The sequence below is a fragment of the Sturnus vulgaris genome, chromosome Z (genome assembly GCF_052056855.1).
Source record: "Sturnus vulgaris isolate bStuVul1 chromosome Z, bStuVul1.hap1, whole genome shotgun sequence".
Taxonomy (NCBI): Eukaryota; Metazoa; Chordata; class Aves; order Passeriformes; family Sturnidae; genus Sturnus; species Sturnus vulgaris.
In genome coordinates, this window is record NC_142283.1 from 29,560,059 (window position 1) to 29,586,773 (window position 26,715).

The 26,715-nt window shown below is 34.2% G+C and overlaps 1 protein-coding gene across 11 annotated transcripts in view; it reads right to left on the reverse strand.

Annotated features, from left to right (window-relative positions):
• ADGRV1 (adhesion G protein-coupled receptor V1) overlaps positions 1-26,715 on the reverse strand; it is a 270,560-nt gene that overhangs the window by 209,349 nt on the left and 34,496 nt on the right. For 10 of the 11 annotated variants that reach the window (XR_015799671.1, XM_088157236.1, XM_088157227.1 and 7 more), the window contains 22 exons: positions 26,203-26,329; positions 25,928-26,113; positions 25,076-25,256; positions 24,349-24,512; positions 23,592-23,715; positions 22,924-23,190; positions 21,408-21,534; positions 19,593-19,810; positions 17,811-18,554; positions 15,436-15,809; positions 13,288-13,464; positions 11,552-11,732; positions 10,742-10,944; positions 9,967-10,096; positions 8,477-8,557; positions 7,091-7,230; positions 6,078-6,687; positions 4,966-5,181; positions 3,509-3,724; positions 2,400-2,644; positions 2,021-2,202; positions 439-1,250 (listed from right to left, as the gene is read on the reverse strand). Coding sequence is in view for 10 of the 11 variants with exons in the window: in XM_088157236.1 (XP_088013362.1) it covers positions 439-1,250; positions 2,021-2,202; positions 2,400-2,644; positions 3,509-3,724; positions 4,966-5,181; positions 6,078-6,687; positions 7,091-7,230; positions 8,477-8,557; positions 9,967-10,096; positions 10,742-10,944; positions 11,552-11,732; positions 13,288-13,464; positions 15,436-15,809; positions 17,811-18,554; positions 19,593-19,810; positions 21,408-21,534; positions 22,924-23,190; positions 23,592-23,715; positions 24,349-24,512; positions 25,076-25,256; positions 25,928-26,113; positions 26,203-26,329 (5,705 nt within the window). In the remaining variant the exon portion in view is untranslated. The remainder of the gene's footprint in view (positions 1-438; positions 1,251-2,020; positions 2,203-2,399; positions 2,645-3,508; positions 3,725-4,965; positions 5,182-6,077; positions 6,688-7,090; positions 7,231-8,476; positions 8,558-9,966; positions 10,097-10,741; positions 10,945-11,551; positions 11,733-13,287; positions 13,465-15,435; positions 15,810-17,810; positions 18,555-19,592; positions 19,811-21,407; positions 21,535-22,923; positions 23,191-23,591; positions 23,716-24,348; positions 24,513-25,075; positions 25,257-25,927; positions 26,114-26,202; positions 26,330-26,715) is intronic. The other variant, XM_088157229.1, reaches the window with a different exon arrangement.

Sequence of the window (26,715 nt, forward strand, 5' to 3'; positions counted from 1 at the left end):
AGACTTTGAAAATATAAAACACATCCATCCTTTTGCACAGTGCTTAAATAATGCCTGCCATAGACTTTACTTCTTGGCATTTTTTAAATTATCCTGTTATGTTACAAAATCAATACAATCTCAGAATCTAAAAAGATATAGCATTAAAAATTAGTACTGAATTGACTGGCGATTAATAAAAGACCACTTAGGCCTGATTCTCATTTTCATTATCTTTGATGCAACAAGTATTTCAGCAATATTATTCCTAATTTATTTAGTAAGAATGTTATCTTTATAATGCATACTGTAATATTTCTTTAAAAATACTTAAATATTTATAATTTTCATCCCATTTTTAATTCTTTTTTTTTTAGTCTTTGTGGTCTTCGTGTGTGTGTTTGTTTTGTGTTTTCTTTAGTTTTAGACAAGAAAAGTTAGTGCTAAACCTTGCCTCACCTTCAGCAAACACCAGAATCTCACCAACACCCACAAAATCCAAGTTTGGGGTAGCAGTTCCACCAACAACACGCCATTCCACTGCCACCTGTCCCAGGCTGCCTTCTGTCCTGTGTATCATTAGCTGCACGTTGGCCTGAGGGCACTCTTCTACTTCAATATACAGACCTTTCTCTGTTGCATTGGGACTTACACTGTAGATCTTAAATACTCCAAAGGCATTCCCATTCATCATTATGATTACTGTGGAAGTATTTGGCTGTCCAATAGTTGGTTGATTTTTTAAGCTAGTTGAGATGTTCAATAGTACAACTTTTAACAGGGATATAGTGAATTTTTCATCCAGCTCCGGCAGGCTGTCAGGGAGTATGGTAACTGTGAGATTTGCCAACTCTTCCCCTTCCTGCATGATGGCCCACTGTCTTGTGATAGATTCATAATCACTACCAGCAATGGCTTGTGTGCTGAACAGAATGGATGTACTGCTGATGTTTTTCTTGTAGGTCCATAATCCTGACATGTTAGTTAATGGCCTGATCTCTGTTGTCAGCCAGAGGCAGAGAGGAACCTGAGGGGCACTGGAAAATGTAAAGGCTGAACATGCTTGTTCTTTTAGGCACTGAGTTGCACACGCATAAAGTGGGTCACTTGCTGCTGACACATTCACTCTGGTCTTGGACGGCTGGTCAGGAATTCCTTGTACAGGAGACTCATAATAGGCAAGTATATCCTCACCTTGCTCAATGGCAAGAGCTACAATGTCAGTCTCAGAAGTGCTGTAAAATATCTGCAGCTGACCAAACCTTCCCCCACTAAAAGAAATTAAAATAAAAATGTTTTGTTAGCTGGTAAAGCACGTCTAACATTCTGAATGTTACTGGGTTAAGAACAAAAATGAACAAAATTAACTAATGCCTTCTGAATTGCTGAAAACTTACAAATAGCTAATTACAGTGACTTCTCTTAAAGCTACTACCAGAATAGCTGAGTAGCTGGGTTTTTTGGAGAACAAGTTTGATAGTTTACAGCTTGGGTAGAAGTCTGTTAAACATGCATGTTTGCAAAAATTTGCTTCTAGAAGTTAAATCAGTCTTTCTAGGACTGTCAGGGAATAAAAATTCTTTGCTGTCTAGCACTGTTATCATTCCTCTGAGATGTCATCAGGATACTATATATCACATGTGAAACCAGTTCTGCTTTTCATTTTGTCTTCCATCACACAACATTTGATACATTTTGTCCTCCAGTTCACATCACAGGAACAGGCTGGTTTTCAGCTTTAAAAGTCTTGACAATTTAACAGGCAAAATAAAACTTCAAGTACCCTGTGTACACTGGGTTTACAATACAAACATTTATTTCATAGGTACTTTCTGTACATTTCTAACAAGCAGACATCTAGTTCAAAATCAATGTATTTGGAAAAAAAGGACAGCTGGCAGAACAAGAAATTGATGCAAATACCTATATAAGGGCATGACATTTAAAATTGTTGCCAAAAAAATACCCAACAAGAAACAAATAAAACCAAAACAACAACAAAAAAACCCCCAAATTCAAAATCAGCCAATGTTATACAGACCTTCTCCTGACTGATATATTTGCAAGTAAATTTCTTTCTAGTGGCTCCTGAATTCGATATGAGGATTGATGAAAGAAAACTGTGCCATAAGGATTATCATTGGCAGGTATGACAATAGTTGCCGTGCCATCTAACCCAATAGCACCACCGTTGGAGGCCTGAGTTAATTCTACATGGACAATCTCAAAAAGAAAAAAAAAGAAAAACAAATAATGCAGCTAAATAATTTTTGCCATTTCTAAAACATAATCACAAGCACAATAAAATCTGAACTTGTTGCAGCTTCCTGCCATAACATTTCTTGTTTGGATCTGCACGCATTTCTTATACAAGTTAAAACTCTAATACTGTTCAAGAGAGACATAACTTCTCTACTTACTTCTTCTACTTCTGGAACATCATCAGCAAGGATTTCCAACAGCAACATCTGAATGGCTTCCCCAGAGGCAAAAGTAATATTACCCATGGCAGCTTGCAAGTCATCATCAGCAGGATGTCCATTAATGGTAGCAGCCCACTGAACAGTAACATTACCCAGTGTCCCAGCATTGCGGATTATTGGCAGATTTATGGTTACTGATCCAAATTCAGGCTCCTCCACAGTGAATTCGGTATTCTGAAAAACTGACATACACCACAGGGAGAAATAGTGCATTAACAAGCAAATGGAAAATAAATATATCAGTTCCTGAAGTACAGAGTTTTATTTTACTTGCTTGCATTTACTTGCACAGGTAAACCCCTTTTAATCATGTTTAAACCTAAATACAAACTTTCAATACTCATATTTCCATCTACAGAGAAAATTAGCATGAAAATTAAGCCCTCATCCAAAAAGTCTATTCCAATACACCCATTGATTAAGGCTAAACATGAACTGTTTCTAAAGTCATAGAATATAATTTCATAATTATTTCCAGCAAAGAAACACTTTACCAGATTTCATGTCACTTATTGAAGAAATAAATCAAAACCATTTAACATGGAATATATTAAGTAGAAATCACAGAATCACAGAATGGGTCAGGTTAGAAGGGATCACTGTAGATCACCCAATTCAAGCTCCCTGTTCAAGTATGGTCATCCCAGAGCACAAGGCACAGGAGTGTGCCCAGACAGTTCTTGAATGTTTTCCCTGAAGGAGATTACAATCTCTCTGGGCAATCTGTTCCAGTGCACCATCACCTGCACAGTAAAGAAGGTCTTCCTCATGTTCAGGTTAACCTCCTGGGCATCACTTTCTACCTGTTGCCTCTTGTTCTACTGCTTTGTGCCACCAATCAGAGTCTCTAAGAGGCTCAATCCTTTTGTTATATTGAAACATTACTCCTTTATTACATGTTTTAATTCAGTTCATATTATCTTTTCCTTTACTCTCGACATCAACCTTTCCGCTTCTGAATGTCTTTTTCAGTTGCCAAGTAGCAACACCCACACAAACCCCCAGAAAAAATGTTAGCAGAAGAAAAACAATATATTCTCCTTTACCAAAGGATCCAAATGGGTCATCAGAAGCCTCAATAGTTATGACTGCCCTCGTCAAAGATCCAAGCAATGCTCCTCCTGTTGTTTGGTTCAGCAGCTGAACATAAAATGACTCCTCAAGTTCAGGATTGATATCATTAATTATATAAATTGGCACAGCTTTACTTGTCTCACCTTCTAGTAAGACAACATCTGATGAAGCTACACTGTAGTCCTCACCTAGATTTTAAAAAGATGTAGATGAAAAAACCCAAAACAACAAAACCCAGATAATATCAATGCTTTATGGTTCAGTGTGGTGAACATTTTCAGTAATACTCATCTTCTCTTTGCTTATACATGCATTTCTCTGTGTTTTTATGGGGTCTTTTCCTTTATTTTTAAACCCCAAAAGTTGGGGGTTTTTTTGGGAGGGTGTGGTGTTTGTTTGTTTGGGTTTTTTTGGGGGGGGTGGTTTATGTCCTATTGCCTTTTATATGTCTGGATGGATCAAAATAAAACCTGGTTTGACCAAAAGAGAGTTTGCACTGTTAGACCACGAGGTAGTTACAAAAGGTCCATTACTGCCTGCTGTTTACAAGGTCACATTACCAAGATGTTTCTACCCTTGATTTATAAATGCTTTCCAGCTTTCCAAGAGATAAAAGTGCAAACAGAAGCACCTTATCAAAGTAGATTTCAGTAAAGGGCATGTTTTATGTGTCGACTTTACGTTAGGCAAACTTGTCTCGGCTGTTTAGAGGAACATCTAGATACGGCAGATACAGTAGATCAGAGCTCTTCTTCAGAAACTAATTGAAAGCACAATCTGATATAAATCTAGGTACACATTTAATTTATAACACTATGCTACATAAAAATTAAATTTAAAGTTCTCAGAGTATGCACCACCCACCTATTCAATCTGGACATAGATGAAATACAGTGCACTCAATTTATAATTGCGTAAAGTGATCCTGCAGACTTCATAATTTTTCTCCTTTCTTTATGTACCTTCTCTATAGCGGGGACTGACTGGAGAAGTTTACATTCCATTTTCAGAAGTACAAGTGTCCTTGGGTTTTGATAGATTTTTCCCTATTTGTTGTATTGCTGAGTCCCCAGCTCTCACTTCCTCTCCAATAAGCTCAACTAAGCAATATATGATGGGTTAAAATATGTACATGGGACTAAATTGTTTTTACATATACTACTATAGTATTTTGGGGCTGAGGGGAGAAGGGACGTTTAAGTGGTGGTGTGCTACTAAGTAAACAAACATCCCAATTCCTTCTCTCATTTCACTTTTAGATTCTCCAGTGATAATGCGTAAACTTTCCCATATATCCTAGATTCATATTTGCTAAGCACAGTCAACACCTTACTAGTTTATATTCCATACTTGTTACATAATAGAGCATTCACTACCCACTTGTTTGTTTTAACACAGACTGCATAATTCTGCGATTCTGCTTTCTTACCAGCTGTTGCAGTTATTGGCATAGCTTTAAATTTCACAGAAACATCTGAAAATATTCCCCCAGTTCTGGTCACATTAATGATTGGTCCAACATAGTTTTCAGCAACTCGCACAGCTGAAGCTGAAAGCTGAAGTGTTCCAAAAGCATCATCATTGGCATTGATAATCACATGAGCTATTGTCTCACCCACAAAGCCAAGTCGAGGAGAATTTATAACTGAAATATAAAGAAAACTTAGTGAGGGGTACCTGAAATGCTTATTATACATGGCTATAGATTTCATAGGCATGCATGTGAGTTTAACTGTCTCTAGTTTTCATGAAAATCATCTTTTTTACATTTGCACAAAGCATAACTACAAACCACATCAAAATACATGTGTTTAAATTACGTTCTGGCAGAATAATCTGCCAGATTATTCTACTGTGCTATGGAGCATACATGCCATAATTTTATTGAAAAGATGAGGTACTCTAAATTCATTTATTTATTTATCCATAAGACTAATAAGATCAATACAGTTCAGAATAATTTCTGTTTCACTCTTGATATGATGAAATATAAGTAAGATTTCAACTCCAAGTGGAATTATATTTGAAGTTACCCCTTCTGTTAGCAAGGGCAGCAATTAAACATGCCAAGAATCTCTGAAGCACAAATTAGGCTGTAATGACCTGAATTCATGTGAATGAGAAATTAAGTAAAAATTGTCAACACTAAGAAAACAGCACATCACTAATTCTACATAATTTGTTTTTTAATAAGAATTTTTTGTATTTGACTAAGAAAAACTAGCTTAGTTATTTCCTACTACTGACATTCCAGAAACAATGCTAAATGAGCAGGTATTAGTGCACAAACAAATAATATTTGGCCTGAAGGACCTCGGATAGGCAATGCAAAAGGGACAAAGAAATACGCATGCTTTTCCAATAAAATAGTGTGCCAAAGAAAATAAATGCCAACAGGCATAAGTCAGGTAACTAACAGGTATCTTAACTATACAGCATTTGGCAGAGGTAAAGAGTTCATTTATCTTGCTGCATTTTCTCCTGTTACATAGAAATACTAACCTTTACAGTTAAATTGTAGGTTTTATGTAAGACACTTACTTGGACGATCCTGAACTTTCTTGATCAAAACAACACTGCTTAGCTCCACAAAAACAGATTCTGACCTCTCAGGATGATCATCATCCAAAATAGGCAAGGATATTGTGGCCTCACTTTCATTGGTTGCGAAGATCACATAACCTATAATGGGTATATAGTCTTTTCCCTCTATTGCTCTGACAGCATCAGGCGGAAGAAAGGGCGACTTTTCTTCATCACCAATACTTCTGTATTTCACCATTACTGTACCAAGGAGACCACCACATCTCATAACTGTCAGAGAGACATTTTTTGTTTCTTCCTCAACTTTTATTGGTCTGTTTCGCTCAGAAAAGATGAAGACTCCATATGGATCATCATTTGCTAAAATAGTTAGTGTTGCATTAGTATGATATCCAAGACGACCAAGGGAGACATTGATGATCAAAACTGAAAACATCTCATCCAATTCGGGAGCATCATCAGGAGAAATCTGTAATGTAATATTTGCTCTCACTTGGCCAACATCAAATGTTACATTCCCATTTGTAGAGATTAGGTCGTTGGCAAAATCACAGATTATGATCCAATGCAATGTCACCTGAGATAAAGCCCCGTGACTTCTAACAACCTAAGAAAAACATATAAAGACGTGCATATTTTTGTTCTATGAGAAAGAAAAATATAGAAGTGTGAAATGAAATTAAGTAAAGACAATAAAGATATGTCTGCATTTTAAAACCATGTAATTTTTATTATCTTAGCTCTGTAGAACTTGTATTATCCACATTTATTTTAAGATAGTAGTCCCTTGATTCTAAATAAGTAGAAGATTTTAAGGTTTTGGATATCATTATTATTATTTTAGTTTCAAGCTGAATAATGTATTAGCAAACACTACATGACTAGAAAAACAAATGTTCATGACAAAGTTGTAATAAACCTTATAGACTAATGACAAAAACATCAGAGAACACCAGTAAAAACAGATAGAAGAGTACAATGCAGCAATATGAAACTCAAAGCTTTCTAACCTGCAGCATAACATTGCTCTCTCCACCTTCAGGCTCAGTTCCATTCACTGAAAGGGACTCAACACTGAATTCAAATACACCATGAGCATCATCAGAAGCCTCAATTGTCACAAGGATGTGGGATGCAATTCCCAAGCTAGCTGTTAAATGCAAGTTCCAAAAAAGATTATTTTTATATCTCAGGTTTTCTTACATGAAAGAAAGCAGCTAAAGAAAAATGTTACAAAAATACAAAAGAGAGTATGGAGTATCTGCGCTGTTTGTCTTTGGTTTTTTCTCTTTTTAAATGCATGGTAACTCCCTGTATGGAAAAGGAGCTGACTTTCAGTAAGGCAGTCCTCTCAGCTCTTCTATGGAACTGTGCAACAAAAAAAAAAAGTATTATTTTAAGGGAGGAACCAAAATAAAATTACAGGTTTAATGAATGAAAATGGAGAAGCCTTTAGGACGGTGAAGTAAACCATAGTATAAGAGGAAAGACAAGATGAATCCAGGTCTCATCCTAACATAAACTGGAATAAGAGACAAAAAAATAACCGAAAAAACCCCATCAACTCCAGTAAATCCTACTTCTGAATGTATTATCTTGGGTGACAAAAATTGCTGCTCAGACAGAAAAAGTGCCTGGCACTTAAGGAAACCATTTCTGGAAACAAGTAAAAGGGAAACAGAATGTCAAAGAAAACAACAACAACAACAACAACAACAATTGAAAAAAGAAATAATATTACTGCATTGGTACTCTATGCATGCTCATATAACATTTTTAAGTCTGCAGGTCTTAATTTGAAGTCCTATATGCATAAGGTTTTCCCATATATCCTGTGTTATTTCTTTCTTCTTTTTAATATTAAATTATCATTGCTTTCTGCATATCATGACATAAATAGAAAAGTGAAGAAATTAAAGACGAAAAATTTTAAAAATCAAATTACTTAATTAAAAAATCTAATATAACTTATTTTTCTTTAAGAGTATTTCTGCCACGAAGGGATCAAAATTATACATAGAATGTATCAAAACATACAATCTGGTAGTTTAAAAACTGCCTTCAATTTAAAAAGTACCTTTGCTTTTTTCTCCTAGGAAAATTTGGCAGTGTTCAGACAAAGATAATTTTGTAAACTTTAATTCTGCAATTACTATATTGTCTTTTACAATACAGTTTTGATTATATAAGAACCTGTTGTTCTCTGTTATACATTAAACACTGACTGCTAGTGAAATTGTACCTAAATTAAAGTGGAAAATTTTTTTTTGTAGAACTTTGTCTTCAATCTAAATTAATAATCTCTAACTGCATGTAAATAAAGTTGTACCAAGCATAGTAATTTAAAACAGCTATTACAATTATAAATAAAATATAGGATTAATAAAAAAACTTACCATGTTGAGGGACAGTTGAAAGGAAGAAATCCATGTTTCCATCACCACTACCACTTCCATCATTTCTAAAGAGCTCAGCAACTTTAAGATGACATATATACAGATACATACACATATATACATTTATAAATAAAGGAAAAGCAGAAAGTAATTTAAACATTTCTGAACAACACAAAAAGACAGAGACAAATTCCAGGAAAGTGTCAGCTTTCGAAATGAAAGTATACAGAATTACTGCTAAAAGCCAGAAAAAATACTGAATATGCTACGTGTTGTTTAATTTATTGCATTAGAAACAGCAAAAGGAAGTCAGACAGAAAGAAAATACATACAACTTCCTTTAATCTTTTTATTTTTCCCCCTTTCCTTCTGTCTTCCCTCTTTCTCAATCCTAATGGAGAAACTAGAAATAGGGCAGAGGGGAGAGGGAAGCACTGGCTAGACCCTGTCAAACTCATACTCTAATATTGTCTCACAAATCAAAAACTGGTGTCAGAAAGTTGAAAAAAATTGGCAGCTTAAGTGATGGAGCCTTTATCCTAAGTTTTGTGCTTGCATTGGTGTTGGAAAGCTCAAAAAGATTATGTTCAGGAGCTATCTGTCTCTTGTAAATTACCAAAGTTAGTTGTAAGTTTTCTAACCAAAAAAAGTCAAAGAGAAAAGTTCATTTAACTGAAACAACTACTTGACCAAAAATTCCGCAGGTAAGAAAGCTCTGAAACTTTTATCAAAAAATCCTAGCATAGGACCATAATGCCACATTGAACCACAGATATTCATGTTAATATGATTTTACTTTCCAGAAGGCATCACACTTGCAATTCTCAATTGCTTAGAAAAATAATGTCAGTTAAAAAGGCACTCTATGGCTCTCAATATTTTGAATTACTTCTTTTCCTCCAGCCAGGAGGAATCTCCCTTAAAAACATTTTGCAATGGAAATAAATTCTGTAAAGTAAAAATGATTTTTCATAGCAGGAGCACTGATGCTTGCCAACATTTGTAAAACTAATGTCTCACAGAAGGATTTACACTAGCTTCCAGCTAGTTCTCCAACTCAGGTAAACTCCCCAGGCATCTCTAAACCCACAATTTTCTAATGATATAATCCATTTGAATTATTTATGAGCCAGTTTTTTGCAATTTCTCCAATTTTACTCAAGTGGTAGATAAAAAACACAAACCTTAAATACTGACAACTTAATTTTTTTTTTAACATTACTTTAATTCTCTCTACTAACTGTGGAATTATGTAATTTAAAAAGCTGCAACTGCCTTTGAATGCATAGTAGTAATATACTTTCTGAGATCTGGCTGTTTACTGCAGTGATTAAAAAAACATCTGAATGACAGTTCTTTCCTAAAAAGAATTGCTGCTGTCTGGGGGGTGTGTCTTTAGAAATAACATGGAAATAGTTTACAATGTTAGATTTTAAGGGATGAATAAAGATCACGAAAATACAACCAGTGGATTGATGTATGTGCCTTACCTCCTCCTTCTGGGTACAACAGCTCCACTTTAAAAGTTTTTTCTAGTTCAGGAATAGAATTGTCAGTGATGTTAACAGCAATGTACTTGTATCTTTCTCCAGGATGAAATTCCATTGAGCCCCAAACAGCCTGAAATATGACAGGTCTTCACAGTTTTGTTCAAGTTTAGTGTTTTCATCCAAATGAAAAAAGAAATACAGCCTCAATTCTTTTTGTCTTTATCAAAACATTTACTTTTCTTCATTTTAACTTTAAAAAGTCTGCTGAGTCTTTGCTATTGATATTTTAAGAAATAGCAATCTAAATTCACTGAATTATGAGCATCTTCATTTATTTAAATTTTTCTGCACAAACAGCAATCAGACAAGCAAACAGATGCTTATAAACTATGTTGTTGAATATGTACAAATCCGAGTACATACAAATACAATCTTCACCTGCATATGCACCTGTATGGTCATATAGAGTCTGATATACTTAGAAACAATAGGAAACATTCATTCTTGGTGCATTCAGAGTTTTCTTAAGGATATCAAAATCAAACCCAGAGGCTTTTCCTAAGGAAACACAACACGCTTCACAGGAAGGAAGCAAAAGGCATATAGTGATTTATATTTTTATAGTGAGTACTATGCATCTATCACAACACCATAATAAACTGTTTCCGTGAAAAGAATCACAGCTGAGCTAAAATATTCAAACTGATGACTACTTCCAGGAGAAATATTTCTAATTAAATTCTAAAATAATTACACACATTGGCAATAGCCATACCTGATAATCTTTAGGACTGAAAGCTGTAAGTGGCACTGTCCTATAATCCATAAGAACTGTTCCAAGCAGCCCTTGTGCACGAACTACCAATAACTGGATGTGTCCAACTTCTTCTTTAACAGTGATATGGGGCACAGCAGAGGCTGGCAGAATCATTTCATCTCTGGGTGGAGGTGGTGGCCCCAATGAGAACTGCAGTAGACCTGAAAGACAAAAATTATTATTTACATGACTTTGCATACCAAATCCAAATTATAATAATTAAAAAATGTACACAAAAATATTTATAATATCTATATTTAAAGTTCATGGAAATTTAAAAATATTATTATGCCTTTAGGACTCAATCATGCTATTTCCATGTAACATTCTCTCTCTCACTGATATTCATGTTAGTCTTAAAAAAACCATATCACAAGAATGAATTCAACTATTCCCAAAAGAACCCAAATGTCATAATACTGAGTACTTCTTGGTATAATAACATGAATGTTTAAATGTCTCTCTCTGTTACAAATCCTCATTTCACAAAAACTAGCATAAAATCAACAACATGCAATTTGGTTTTCTTGCAAAAGGGGATGACTACATGTTTGGTCCAGGCAGCTTTAATGCCTTTTTTGCAGTATTCTCAAGAGTAAGTAATTTGACTTTCATTCTTGAATAAAAATTATGAATTAATCTCAAGTTAGATAAAGTGTAATACTTGACATTGTTTCCTCATCGATCTAGGCTAGGCAAATTTTTACCTCTTGAGCTAGAAGCATACATAAATATGCAATAAGATTGTATTATCTTCAACACTGTTACCATATGGGTGGTCACTGGCTTTAATGCTGATGTCAGTAGTTTCCTTTTCTGGATCTATACTTGCTCCACTGGTAGGAGTTGAACCTAGTTTTCCATCTCCAGATACTGCAGAGACTAATGTCACACGAAAATATTCATTTAGCTCCGGAATGTCATCATCAATAACATGCAATTTTAAGACCTAGAGAAGGACCAAATCATGGAGAAATCAAAGTATGCAACATACATCCCTTAAGAGTTGTATGACCCTTTAAACAGTTAAGTTTAAACTGCTGTGAGTTCAGAAAGTAATGTAGAGAACTCTTTTGCCCTCCATGTTATTTAACCTCATGATAATAAGTTTAGAATACCAATTACAAAAACATCTTTATCAAGCTGTTAGAGACATTACAGCAATTAATCTAATTTAGACAGCAAGTGAAGTGAGCTTTTAATGCCACCTGACACTTGAGGTTACAGATCATACTATCTTGTGTAATCTGCTCTGCATAAGCTAATATATTAAACTTAAGGCAATTCCAGCTTTCTGTATATTGTGATAAGATTTGACAAACACGTAGGAGAAAAATTTTAGGTAGCTGATCATATTTAGAGCCATGCAAATGAGTAGTTTAAAAATGTCAGTGGAAGTTCTCTTTAAGATTTTTCACCTGATGAGCAACTGCTCTCAGTCTTTTTCTTAGGGCCATGACCATTATGTCCTCTGTATGTAGACTGTATCTACATAGCAGCGGAGCAAGAGGGTTCATCAGGTCTTTTCTGCAATTTTATAAAATAAACCAGGCCTCATCCACGCTGCCAGACTGGAAAAGCTTGGCAAATTTAACTTTAAATGACTGTATGTAACGCAGTAATACATTTCAGTAGAGAATTAAAGCTGCCTGAATAAACTGCCAGGAGCATACTATTATCCAAAATTACAAGTTTTTGCCAAGTTGTAGTCAGTCACACTGTTTAACTGGGACTAGATCCACAGTTCTAAGTGAGTCACTGGGATCTTTTCAAATTATGTCAGTAGGTTTCATTCAGTCCCTACTGATTTCAGCAGAATGACAGAAGTGAAATTAAAGACAGTATTTTCTGCTATCAATCCACCTTTTCTATTTAACAAACACTAATAGAAAACACAATGAACTTCCTACAGTATAAATAAATAAAAGTCTTCAAATAAATGTGAAATTTCCATGCTGTGGGTTAGAGTCAAATTCACAGAAACAGATTAATCAAAAGAGACAGAATGTGGCTAACAGTTGCAAAGACATTTGATTACAGCAGTGAAGTTGACTATTTAATGGCTGCCTATTTAATTGTTGTGGAGATAAAACTGATGTCCACAACTCAGATCAAAACCTGATCATATTCCAATTTCAAAAGTCACAGTATCCCCTATTCAAGCCCAGGACTACCTGTACTTGAAGTACACATATAGATATACATATAACTAATATATATATACACATATATGTAAATATATCTTATGTGCATTAAACGTGAAATTATGTGGATATAAGCATTCACTCACACAGTAATGCCTGAAGTGAGATGTACATAGATAAATAGGTGTCTATTCTATCACTCATTAGATGTCAAAGATGAAAAAAACCCTGTAAAATGTAATAAAAGCCATGTGAAGGAAAGACCCTTTAGTATGAAAACCAGTCAAGCATCCTCAGAAGGTGTTTTCCAGCAGGTTTGCAAAGGACAGGATGAATACTTAATAGGAAGATAGAGTTTACCTCTGATCTCTGCCAAGGAAGGAAGGTGATAGTGCCACTGCTGTTAGAAAAATCGCTAACAGAGTAATTAATGCCCCTGGAATCAACCTGTGAGATAATGTATTTTATATATACATAGTCTAGGGCTCCCCTTGTACGCTCCACAACACAGGATATAGTGGAACCCTCATCAGCAGTCTGGAAGAAAGCAAGAAATTGACATATTTGTTATGACCAAAGTAAATCAAAGGAATAAACGTAAAACGTTGTATTCTCTAATGCTATTCAAATGTTCAGCAATTTTTTATTGCTGTCATATCACTTTTGGAGTGATAGGAAGCTGAAACTGATGTTGATGGTGGTCAGAACAATCTTAATGGAAATTGCAATAGTTTCTAGCATCTCCCTGAGCACACTCAGTAACTATACCCTGTTGTTTCTTTTGGACACAAAAAGAGAATCAATACGTTTGAAATGTGTCTATCAAAACTGAAAGACTACATTGTTTTATATTAATGCCAATTATTTTAATTTTAATTTAAAGAAAGATCTGGATTCCTCCTTTCCCTGACTAAAAACACCATGGAAAACAAAATAGATATACTTAAATTAAACTATCCTATTATCATTCAAGAAAAACTGAAAATCTTCTTGTGCTACAGTACACTTTGCAATTCCGTCTTCACAAAGAACATGCCTTCAGCAGCAACAATTTTCACACATTTGGAACAAATCAGGTATTGATATTGGCCAAGTATATTAAAAAAGTCTGGTCATCAAAATAAAAAATAACTTTATTTGAAAGTTACCAGAATGACTAAAGCTATCTTAAGCATTAGATAAATTAGATAATTAGATAAATTAGATAAATAGAGCTGCTTGCTAGCACAGTGCAGATTCTGAATGCACCTTCAGCTGCTTAACAGACAGATATGGACATAAGGAAATTAAACTACTGATAAAACAATACTATAAGATAAAGGCAAAGCAATTAACATGCCACATAAATTTTTAATTTTGCTTCATGGTTGGTTGCTGATCTATGCCATCACAGAATTATCAGTGGCATTTGAAACTGAAGGAATCTATTATCATAGCAGATGGTAGGCATCTGGAAAGCAAGCTGAAAACTAGTATCAGTCACGCAAGACGATTACCTTCAAACACATCATAAGGACTTCAGTTAGAAAGGATGTACTTAAGAGGTCATAAGAGTTGCGAAATTAAAGGCATTAAGAGGGTTTTTTTCCAAAATAATCTAATAATAATAAAAATGGGTATCATGTTTAATTATTTCATAATTATTTAAAAACTAACAATTAATTATGTTTATTTCAATCCCCTCAAAAAAAGATTCAAGTTTATATACTGCATAAAGGGTGGCCAACACCACAGAAAATTTAATGTTTAAAAACAGCAACTTCCAGCCAGTATCAAGTAAATTCATATCAAGTATGATGATGATAATGATGATGATTTAACTATAAGGGAAGGAGAGATTGGAACAGAACCCAGGAGAAACAAGTGCTGCACAGCACAATCGCTCACCACTTGCTGACCAACACCCAGCCCATTTCCAAACAATGATCAACTGCCTTCCAGATAACTCCCCTAGTTTATACACTGGACGTGGCATTCTATAGTATGGAATGTTCTTTTGGCAATTCAGGACAGCTGTCCCAGCTTTTTGTGCAGCTCCTCACTATTGTAGCATGAGATACAGAAAAGTTTTTGACTCAGGTGAAGCCCTACTTAGCAACAGCCAAACTATCCTTGTGATATCAACATCTCATCCTGAATGCAAAACACAGAACTGTACCAGATACTAAGAAGAACATTCACTTTCTCCAAGACTACATCAGGTTACAGTCTCAGAAGTACAGAAAAAAAACTGTTCTAGGAAATTTTAAGACTTAGTCTTTAGTTTATGCAATAAAATAAATTTTCTTAATAAAAATAATTTGAGGGAATTTGAAAAAGTGATATTGGAAATGCTGATGTGACTGAGGCTGTATAAACATTACTTAGACAATTCCAAATTCCAGAAAACTTTGCTTAACTACAAAAACTAAAAATATGGAATCAAGGCCCTTCGAAGGTTAGTTAGCCTTGTCATTAGTTTGATTGTGTCTAAAATTTCATCTGTAGTTTTTCTTTTGAGTATCTTACCTCAGGAATACATGCTCCAGTGAAGCCAAATAAACCATTAGCATTATCACTTTTCTGTATTCTTAATCTTGCTGTTGTGTTTTCTTCTGAAATTCGAGCTCCACCACACACAGAAATGAGCTTTAGGATGAATAACTCCTCCCCTTCTTCCTCTTTGTCATCCTTTGCAGACACAATGAATGATTTATTGGTTTCTCCTTGCAGATACTCCAAATACCCAGAGACAGGGTGTAGATCACTCTTTGCAGGAGTTATATGGAGCTCATAGATCTCTGCTTGTGTCAGTTTTCTCTCATAAAGCCTTACATCCTGCATTAAACCTGTGTACCTGCTCTTGCCATTGATTCCTGCTCCAATTCTCACTATTCCTGGACCTGAGAAGAAAATTAGAATTTTCTCATTTTACTGGTTTTTGGTTTTGTTTTTTTTTTTCAAAATAGCTAATATAAGTAATTATTTAAAATTCTACGGTAAATTGTTTATGGTACCTGGGTTAGTAATCATATTGATCCTGAAATGTAGACTGGGAGGCTCCTGAAGCCTCATCTCAGTGTTACAGATAGACCATTACAGGTCAAATAATTCCTTTCTAGACCATTCATGCTTTTCATCCTACTAATTCTATCTGCACATTGTTATCATCACTTATCTTAATGAATCTTGTATACTTTTTCTCTTTCCATTACAAACTTTCAGAGCCCAGCTGCAGTCCATCTCACTACTGCTGTTCCAAACACTTGCTTTACCTATTTTGTATCTTTGTATATTTAATGCGTCCTCTGCTAGGACAGAGAATCCATTCTAATGATCAGAGTATTAGCCACATTGGATATGCTTATACCCTAATGCACTGGAAGGAGAGATTAAGAAATATAGACCAAATTCCAAGCACTTTTTACAACTGCTTAAACATTTCTTTCTCTCAAAAAAATTATCATACTCAGCAAGTCAGAGGATGACAGCTCTCCTTTTCACAAACACACGAAACTGGTAATTCATTCCTATCACTCTAAAACACATAGAACATATCTCTTCATTTGTTTTCTAATTTTGGAAGGAAATGTGCCACTGAGTGTCACTTCTAAAAACAAGCAGCCACAACAACTATTAAATGGTCCCAAGACACAAGGCAGAGGAAGGGTATACTCACTTTAGGATCTAGCATTAAATGGTGAGAGATTAAATCCTTAGCTTATACTTGTAGTATCTACAGACAGAGCATGCATCATTTCCACTAATACAGAAAATTTGCAATGACTCAGACATATCCTTCTAGCAACAAAAGCCTTACTGCATTTCATGCATCTTTGTTTTAGAAACTGAGAGCAGAAAAACTCCTTTCTAAGCTACAGTACTTCACATATGATGGCAGTTATTAATGGCAGGGGCACTACTTTGTTGCACAGGAACTACTTTTTTACAGAGGCTAAATTTCTTAGACTTCAACTACCAGGAAATTAAAGGTAGAAATAAAATCCTACACACGAGAATTAATGATATCTCTTCTTCATGCTCAATTTATGTTTGTGCACATATATGCATGTAGATGTATATCCATTTAACATCACTGCATGTTTTTTTAATTTTCCTTCTTTGATTACAGAGGAGATTGTATTCAAGAATTTGATAATCATTCACTGCCTATCCCCATGAAAAAAAACCTGTGAAAGTGATGGGGAGAGAAAGAAAGGAAAAAAATATAGATTACTGCTATTAAAAAAAAAAGCATGGAAGAGTGAGAAACTGCAATGCTGACTAATATGCTAGTTGAGTGTAAAAGTCCATAATGGTTATGTATGACTAAGTCACATGTGGGAATATCAAGCTAGAGGAACTGAAGTAAACATGCTAACGTTATTTGGAACATCATTAAACATATGGCCAAAATTTTCATATACCATGTAAATACATACTTAAGTAAATCTAAACCCTGAAAAATTCTATTGCTTCCAAAATATTGGTTTACCTGTAATATAATGCACAACTCAAATCACAAACATTATTGTATTTTGTTTCAGAAATTGAGAGGAAAAATTCTTTCTTAGCCACAGTACTGTAAATCTAATGAAAATTATTATAAATATATATAGCTATACATGTACATGATAAGCGTATATGTAGAAATAAAATTATTATAATATTAAAATTACTGCAATCCAAGCTCTCACAGTTCTGATGCTTTTTGAAAAATTCCCAGCTCTTATTTCCATTTATATGGCTTTTGATAATCCCTAGAATTTTCTATGTATTGCTTTTAACTAACTAATCAGATATGATAATTTCAGAATCTTGCATACATCTTTTAAGGAGCTGGACTCTTCCATACTTTGCAGAACTTCACATATGAAGAAAAATAATACAGCCTATTGGCTCACCATCAGCAATTGCTTCTCCTTTAAGGCTCTTAATTCCTCCTAGAATTGGAATTCCATCCATGTAAAATTCAATAATACTTTCATCCAGAGTAATCAGAATATGAACCCAAGTACTTTCATCCAGATATTTCAGGACTGCTGCTTTGGCTATGTATGTTGTATTGGATCCTAATGCTGTATAATGAAGCACCACAGAAACATGAGAATCATTTGTTTGGATTTTCACACCATAATATAAGGTCGCATTACCATCATCCTTTTCAACTATGTATCCATCAGTATTGACATTAGGAATTAACCATGCTGAAAATGTAAAATTAGTGACTGCAGTATTTCCATTGTATGGGTATTCCAGACCAATAATTCCAAATGCGTCCTCTTTTCCACTGAAATAGAAAGCATCTGTTCCACTGTGATGGCGTCTCATGTGTGGCTGAGATTGTACTGAAGTTGGAAATGATCCTAGCAACAAAAAGTCTACCATTGATGGTAATCCAGCTTGAAATGTACTGGACAGTATTTCCCAGCCTAAACGGACAACACCAAAAGTGCCTTGTTGTCTCCAGATAGTGAAGTCTGTAATATAGGAAAGATCATCTTCAGAAAGAACATCTTCTACTATTTCTCTGTCATGACTCTCTGGATCTATAACGAAGACTCCAAAAGGGTCATCATTGAAAGGGATCATCACAGTCACAGCAAGACTTGTTTCAGACAACTGTCCACCAGGACCAGGAGATCCACCTATATAATGGAAGTTAAAAGTTACTGGTCTGAAGAAAGTTATCAAGTATTTTAAAATGTTTAGACAAAATACCTTTTCAAATAGGCCTAAACCTTCTTTAAAGAGTCTGAATTCTTAAAAATTTCTCCAAATTTAAGATAACATAAATTAACTGCATTGGTTTAAAAACACTATAGAGAACATTTTTATAGAGAACAAGCCATGTTATTTTTCAATCACAGAATATAAGTATCTTTTAGTCAAAACAAGATTAGCTCAGATTTCCTGAATTGCTAATGAGATAGGTTGCTTTTGTTTTATTTGAGAAACATTGGGTAAATTAATTTCTCATTGTACTCCAGAACTTAAACAAACACGAAATGGCAACATTTGGTTCATTACCTCCAAACAAGCAGAGATTACACTGCAAAATCAGTAACCAGTGTGTGCTAAAACTGCTCCTAAGTCCTGCTATTAGTCACCTACTTCTCCGCAGTAAGATCATGTTGTGACTGTAGAGCTTCCATGCACCACTAAGTAGGAAATCTGTACATACATACAGATGTCACTTACAGAAATGTCAATATATTTTCAATTGTATGTTGGCATAGAAGACAATAATAGTACTGAGGGGGAAGGAGTCCAGCAGATTTGGAACTATATTCAAGAGCAGGCCTCTAGAGTTGTAATTTAAGTGATATGAAGTGGTAACTATTTGTATTTTACAGAAATTTCTAGAAAAAAGCAAACAAACCAGCCAATCTCCATTATGGTAGTTATGCATAACCTTTAATACCTTAATTTTGTCAGCTCCACACAAAGCTCTACATCTCTGAAATCACCTAAAGACATCTTTTTTAAAGGCCAGAATCCAAAATGGTGTTCATATACCTAAATCAAAGAATAAATTAAAAACAAAATCTAAAATCTCACCAGAAAAGTATAGAATGACATAGGCATCAAGGCAAAGCTCTTTCCAGGATTGTTTTCTTTTTGATTGATTAAATATAATTATTTTCTACCAGATAAGAAGGGAATGGTTATACGGAAGACAATACCTGAAACATTCACTAATTTTAAAATGTAAAATTCATTGAATTCAGGAATTTTATCTGAAACAGCATGGAGCATTATCGGCTTTGATCCTTCACCATCCATGAAGTACACAGTCCCACAAGTTTCGTAGAACTCTTCTCCTGGCTTCAGTGTAGAATCATTATGAAACAGCTGCCAGGTTACGGAGACATTCCCAAAATGTCCTCTATGTCTCAAAACCCTGTTCAGATATACAGAAAGAGTGATTGTCCTGGCAGGTATGAATCAGCATTCTCTATTAAGAATGGAAAACATGGACTAATCATCCTTACTGTGGGAAATAATATGCATTGTCCTAAATAATCACAAATAACAAATAGAACCCTGAACAATAATACAATCGTCTTAAAGGGCCTGCAATTTCACAATATAGTTGTACACCAAGGTATACCACAGACACCTTAGAAAGAATCGATGAAGGTACATGCAAAATAATATTGTTTGGATGAACATCCGTTTGTCTTGAATATATATTTTTTAATAATTAAAATGAATGCATAGTTCAGCAAATTAACAATAAAAATTGAGTTAACTGGCCACTCTTAGAGAAGTAAGAAAAGGCATTTATCTACAAATATTTTTTCCTTTAACCATCAAGGTGCTATAATATATTTTATCAATAAGGACTAAACAAGGTCAGATGGTGGTGACCTTGGTATCATGTGCTGCCATAAAGCACCTGTATACAAATGAGTTTAGTTCAAATCATCACTCTTCACACCACTGATTTAAAAAAGAAATAAATATATTATTAAGGATCAAAAAACCCCCTCAAAACACAATAAAACCAACCACAGAATATATATTTAATATCCTCTTTTAAAAAGTATTTTATTTTTTTAGATGTGCAACACAAACATAAAGATCTAACTCCCAGTCACAGGGGTCTATTTCAAGGCCTTAAAACAAACAATCAAATCAAATAGAAATATATAAAAGATAATTAAATAATTGTGAAAAAAGCCTCTTCTATAGCTGTTCACGCTGTCCGATTAATTGTGAACTTTATGTTTCTTCATACCCTGTCTGGAATTTTCTTTTTGAGATCAGTATTTTTGTCAATTTAGAACCACATTCTGACTTTAGGAACATAAAAAGTTCAGATGACATGAAAATTAATTTCTTAACCGTTCCACCTCCTGAATACATCCCAGCAGCTACAGGTCAGACTAGGGGAAAATATATTCAGCCTAGAAGAAAGGCAAATCTGGACTTTGAGCATAGGTTCCTATATAATTTGCAGATAGAAGAAAAACAAACTAAGAGAAAGAATATAGTGATATAGGTTGTTTGTAGGGTAGATTGCAAAGTAAGGTGCAAAAAGAAATGAACAACCACATAGTTGTATTTAGCTGTACATCGAAAAGATATTTTTACTTCTCTATTGGTCCAGGTTATATTCTGCTCATTTATCTTGATCCTTCTGTATCCACATTCTCTTAAAAATATAACAAAAACCCCTATGCTGTAATCTTATTTGTGTGAAAATATTAAAAAAAACCCTCCTGTAATCTTATTTGTTTATATTTTAACAGGAATTCTATACACATTTTAATATGCACAGTCTACTTGATAATATAAGAGTTGATGTTTGATATTTTGTTGATCCTCCATACGTTTGCAAATAATTTAATCAAAAATTTGGTGGAGCTAATATTCTTATAAATTTTAGCAAAAAAATAGGATTAGATCAAAGCACTATCCATAAAATGGACACATCAAGATATACATACATGTATTCAAAAAAAGGGCAACAATATGATTTAAAAGATACTTACAAAAAATAATTACTTTTTCCTTCTTCCACTGGCTTCTCTAGAGGTTCTAAGGAGAAAATTCCATTAGGATCATCATTTGCTTCAATAATAACTGTAGCCACTCCAGCATTAAAGATAACAGTATCCCCTAAAAAGAGGATGATTAATTTTATCAAAACTGGAATCAGAAATCTAGAATTGAATATGCTTTCTTCTCACACCAACAGCTTTCAAAGAAAGAAACAAGCAGTGATAAAACAATCAATGAAAATCAATTCAGCAGATAAAAGAGATATTCAGTTACAGAAAAATCAGAATAAAAATATGTAGCATCTAAGGCAGAGATCAAGAATGCAGATTTGCAGAAAAAAATGTGACATGACCAGAGATGATACAATCCTGAGAAGAAAGGATTGTATGAGAGGTAGTACTTCATGTTTGATCAATTGTCAAGTCAGAAGAAAAAGACACATTTGGAGATCCCAGCTCTCCTTAAGACCTAGAACAGAAATATTGCACTTTAACTAAATACAAGGCAACAGCAATCTTTAAAAGATTAGTCATACCCATATCATAGCCTATCTGAAAGGAAAAAAATACAAGATACCTATGAAGTAAGGTGGAAGTTAGTAGGATTTCTATGTAGCACAGTAGGGACATTTCAACATCTCTTTTTGTCCACAAAGGTACATGATGTTTCCATCCCCATCCTAGTTTTCACCCTTTTCAAAAGCACTAGACTTATTTTTATTCCAAAGTGAATAATCTGTTTATGGTTTTAACTTCATATACCTCTACTTGTATTTTCTCAGACACACCACAGTCCAACATAATTTTCAAAAAGGATGTAACAATCAAGGCCAATATAAGCAAAGATCAGAAAAAGAAAAATAATGACTACTTGTTTTTTCTTTCAGGAAATCATCTAGAAATATTCTGTATTTTGCTCATTCTGACAGGAATCTGTGCCAGGAGGAAAGCCATCACAGTTTCCCAACAGAATGGTAAAAGAAAATACCAGCAGATCCTGAACAAAGTTAGTAAAGTAGAAAGAGATCACTGAAGAGAAAATTTAAGAAGGGAGAAGTATGACTTTGTACAATAATTTTCATGAAGATGGTATTCTGTAAGAGAGCTGGGTATCAGAGTGAATTCTAGCTGGCCTCAGGAAATACATTAACTACTCAAATAATTGAGAAAATTACCTATTTCTTATATTTAACTTGTATTTTCTTATTGATTACTCAAAACGCCATCTAATTTGGGGCATTAGGAAAGAGATTTTTAACTCGAGCTATTTTTGCAGGACAGTTTCAAATTTTTTATAATTTAATTTTTGTTTCCAATTAAATAATTCAAAATCAAAATTCAAACACACTGTACAGAAATGTTATTAAAATGTTGATGCAAATATTATAGAAATGTTGATTCATATAATGCCTGGCATTTATATACTGCTTTATTATAGGAACAAGCTGGTAAAATTAGAGAAAAAGGAAAGAGAGTTATTATATATACATTAAGTCATTGCTTTTACCTGTTGAATTCAAAAGGAAGATATAAAATGCTTCATCCGTTTCAGGGGTATCATCATCATTAATATACACAGATAAGGTCTGCTCTCTTTCTCCATCATCAAACAGAATGAAACCATCCTTTTCACTGGGAACAAAGTCTCCCTCTTCAGCTGTTGCATCTCCATTAACAGTAATATACTGGACAGCAACAACAGCATCAGCAGACCCATTCCTTCGGACTGTAAAGTTTGCAACACTCCCTTCTGTAATGCTCACTGTCAGAGGTTCTGAAAACACACAAGCAATACATTCAAGTTCAAGCCTGAGCTTCTTGAATGTGGCCTATTCACCTAATCCCCCACAAGAGGATCCTTCACCTCAGGTAAAGAGAAGGCACACGTAGTTAGGGAAGACAAATACTTAGAAGAGAATACATAGAAGAGAGTATTTTTGTCCTTAGCCACCCAACCAATCCCAGAGCCATCAACAAGAATAATGACATAAAATGAGAGAAAATTATGAAGTAAAAAACCAAACAAATTCAATACAACAACAACAAATTACATTTTATAACACTAGTTCCACTAGGATTAAGATTTTTCAATAATCTGGTCTGTCAATAAAACCTGTTTGGGGTAGAATAGGAATTCAAAATTTCTAAAATAAAATAATTTCTAAAATATCTAACCTGCAAAAAAAATGGGATCATCATTCCTTGTAATCTGTAAAAATGCACTGGTTATATTGCCCAGTCTGGCTCCACCAGTGGCATTGAATAATCTGATTATGAATACCTCCATCTCTTCAGGTACCTGAATGATGAAGTATTGAGAAATTAATGAAATTAATTTCTTGCATACAAAACAATGAAGAAATTAAAATGAACAGCTGAGAAGGTTAACAAAACAGGGTTTTGGCATATTGTTGTTTATTTATTTATTCATAAGTGTATCAAGAGGGATGACAAATGACAGTTCATACATGTACACAAAAACAATAATCAGTCAAAAATCTTTGCAAATAAAACCCCTCATCTTTACTATTACACAGATGATCCAAAAGTTATCTTGCAGTTTTCTGATGCTGATGTACCTTATTTTTACAGCTGTATTTATTTATGTATTCCTTTATTACTAATTATTCTCATTCTTTAAATATATCAGCATTAAAAATATTAAATTAAGATTCTTGCTATCAAAACAGGTGGTTTACATATTATTATAATTTAACCATACTTGGCTACTGACAGATTCAAACTTTTTTGTTTATAGATATGCATAATGCCTCAAATTCTTTTATTATTTGCTTAAATAAACACACTTTTACCCAAGTATTTTGATTTTTCTCGAAAAGATTGAAAAACAGAGCTTCTTCTTAAATTGCAACATTTTAGCACTTCCTCTTTGTTCCACATATCTACATAAAAACGCTGTAAAAATTATTACCTCATCTGGTAGAGAGTAAATCGTGATATTTTTTGAAGACTCCAGATTACCAAAGAAAATAGTCCCTTGTTCTGGATAGATGTCATTGGTACATGCTGGATCAACAGTCCAGGACACACTAACATTGTCATAGTTTCCTTGGTTTCTTACAAGTCTGAAAGAGGCTACAAAATGCAAACATGTACAGTTAGTGTGCGTCTCCAGAAAAATACAAGTCAAAATGAAAAAGGTCAGTAAAGCTGAAACAAAGAAAAAGGAAAGGAAATAATAAGTAAATCCACTTCTTGCAAAACTAATATGTGAGTGCCCTACACAAAAAGCCACACAACAATAGACTGTTAAAACACTAAAGACTTGTATCAATTCTATTGATACAATAGAGATAGATAAATTGAAGCCACATATATGAATGCTTAATTCATTCTTCTCTAATACAGCAGCCAACGCCTCATGCTTGCCAGGAAGAACTATTATCACCAGGCTGTACCTAAATCAATTCTCTGTCCCTCCTGTCTGGTATATTCTCTAGCTATATTTTAAGTGGATATATCCCTATGGCTTTCAAGGTCCATCCTCCTCCACACTGATCTCCACTACTCATCATGATGGTACTGTACCCCCCTGGAAACTCCAGAGTCAGGCATTGTCCTATGAAAGTGAAGCAGGGAGAAGAAGCCTCACAGGAGCATACAGCAGAAAAAGCAGTAATTCTAATAAAAAAAATTACCAGCATACATGATTTCTCCTTTACTTTCCTTTATTGTTACTGATACTTCATCAGGTAGAAACTGAATGACACCATGTGGATCATCATTCTTCAAAATGGTTATATTGACCCTCGTGGCATTTCCCAGCTTGCCTGACATTTCACTGTAGCCACTGAGCACAACAGCATATGCCTCATCCAGCTGGAAGAGGGAAACTCAATCAGAATAAAAAGATTTATTCAGCAGAAAGAGAGGACAATTTCAACAAAAGAAAATTACACTCATTTTCTACATGCACAATGGTTTGTACATCTTTGTCATCTGTAACAGTGGAAGTAAAGATTTTAAAACCATTGACATTAAGCAAATGTTTAAATAAATTTTCAGCTCGCATAATTAATATAATGCAATTTTGTACTTCATATACTTCTTGAAAAAACACTCACAGGAAATGCACCATGGAACACTAAAACAAGTATTGCATCTTTGCATCTATACAGCAAGTATTAGTGTAGACTGTGGAGCACGGAGTTCAATTAGCAGGTATTTACCCAAACAGGAACAAAAAGAAAGTGATTGTTCATACAGCACTCAATTAAACAGTAGTATTCTATAACCGGAATGTCATGGATGCCATAAGCTCAGATGGATGAGAAGTTAAGTTTCAATTTACAAAAAATAAAAATCCACTAAGGCCTATTAAAGCCAAATATACCTTCTAGTTATCCAGGCATCCCTGGTTTGGAGACTGGAAACACATTCCGTAGAAAAGCATTGCATACTTGTTCGGCTCCCATATATTTTCCTATTTTTTAATAAGTGACTATTATGCTATGAACACAATTTGAAGAAAGAAAAATTTTCATTTCTACCTCTGGAATTCCATCCATCCTTGTCAAAAGAGTAATTACGATCTCTCTTTCCCCAGGCTTAAATTCCAGAATTCCTGTGCTTCCATAAAACTCATTATTGTCTCGTGGTTCTACAGTGTATCGCAGAAACTGCCTGACAAGGCTCCCTCTGCTGCGGACAATCTGCAGTTCGACAGAATCTCCTTCCTGTAAAAAAAGAAAATCCAGCATTTTACTTGCACTCTGCTATGATTTACTTTTCCATAATGATTAAGAAAAGTTATTCAGATAGCTACCTTGATGCTATAGGGACCCCTAGAAGAGGGAGAAAATTCAAAAACTCCTCCAGGATCATCATTTTCCAAAATAGTAATTTCACAAGTAGTAAACCCATATTTCAGTATTTGATTTTCCACACTGACCCTGGAAAAGGAAAAAAGGAGTTTTTGAGTTATTGTTCTTTTAGTAAGTAAATACACATTTATGCGAAGGATAATCCTAATTAATTTTATGAATAAATTATGAAAAATTGCCTACAAAGAATATAATAAATTAGGAAAGACACGTCAGAGTGTTGCATTCATTTGCAAAAAATCCAACCCTTGTTCCTGAATTACCTTTTTTTCTGATTATTTTTACAGTTTATAGTTCTGGGGCTTTTTAGTCACACATGCACATAACACAAAGAAATAGAATCGTATACTAAAAATTTAAAATCACATTTAGTATTACTTTTTATTTGGATCAAAACATAAGAAATTATCCAAAATAATTTAAACAAAGAGAGCTTGTATTTCTTGCATTAATTT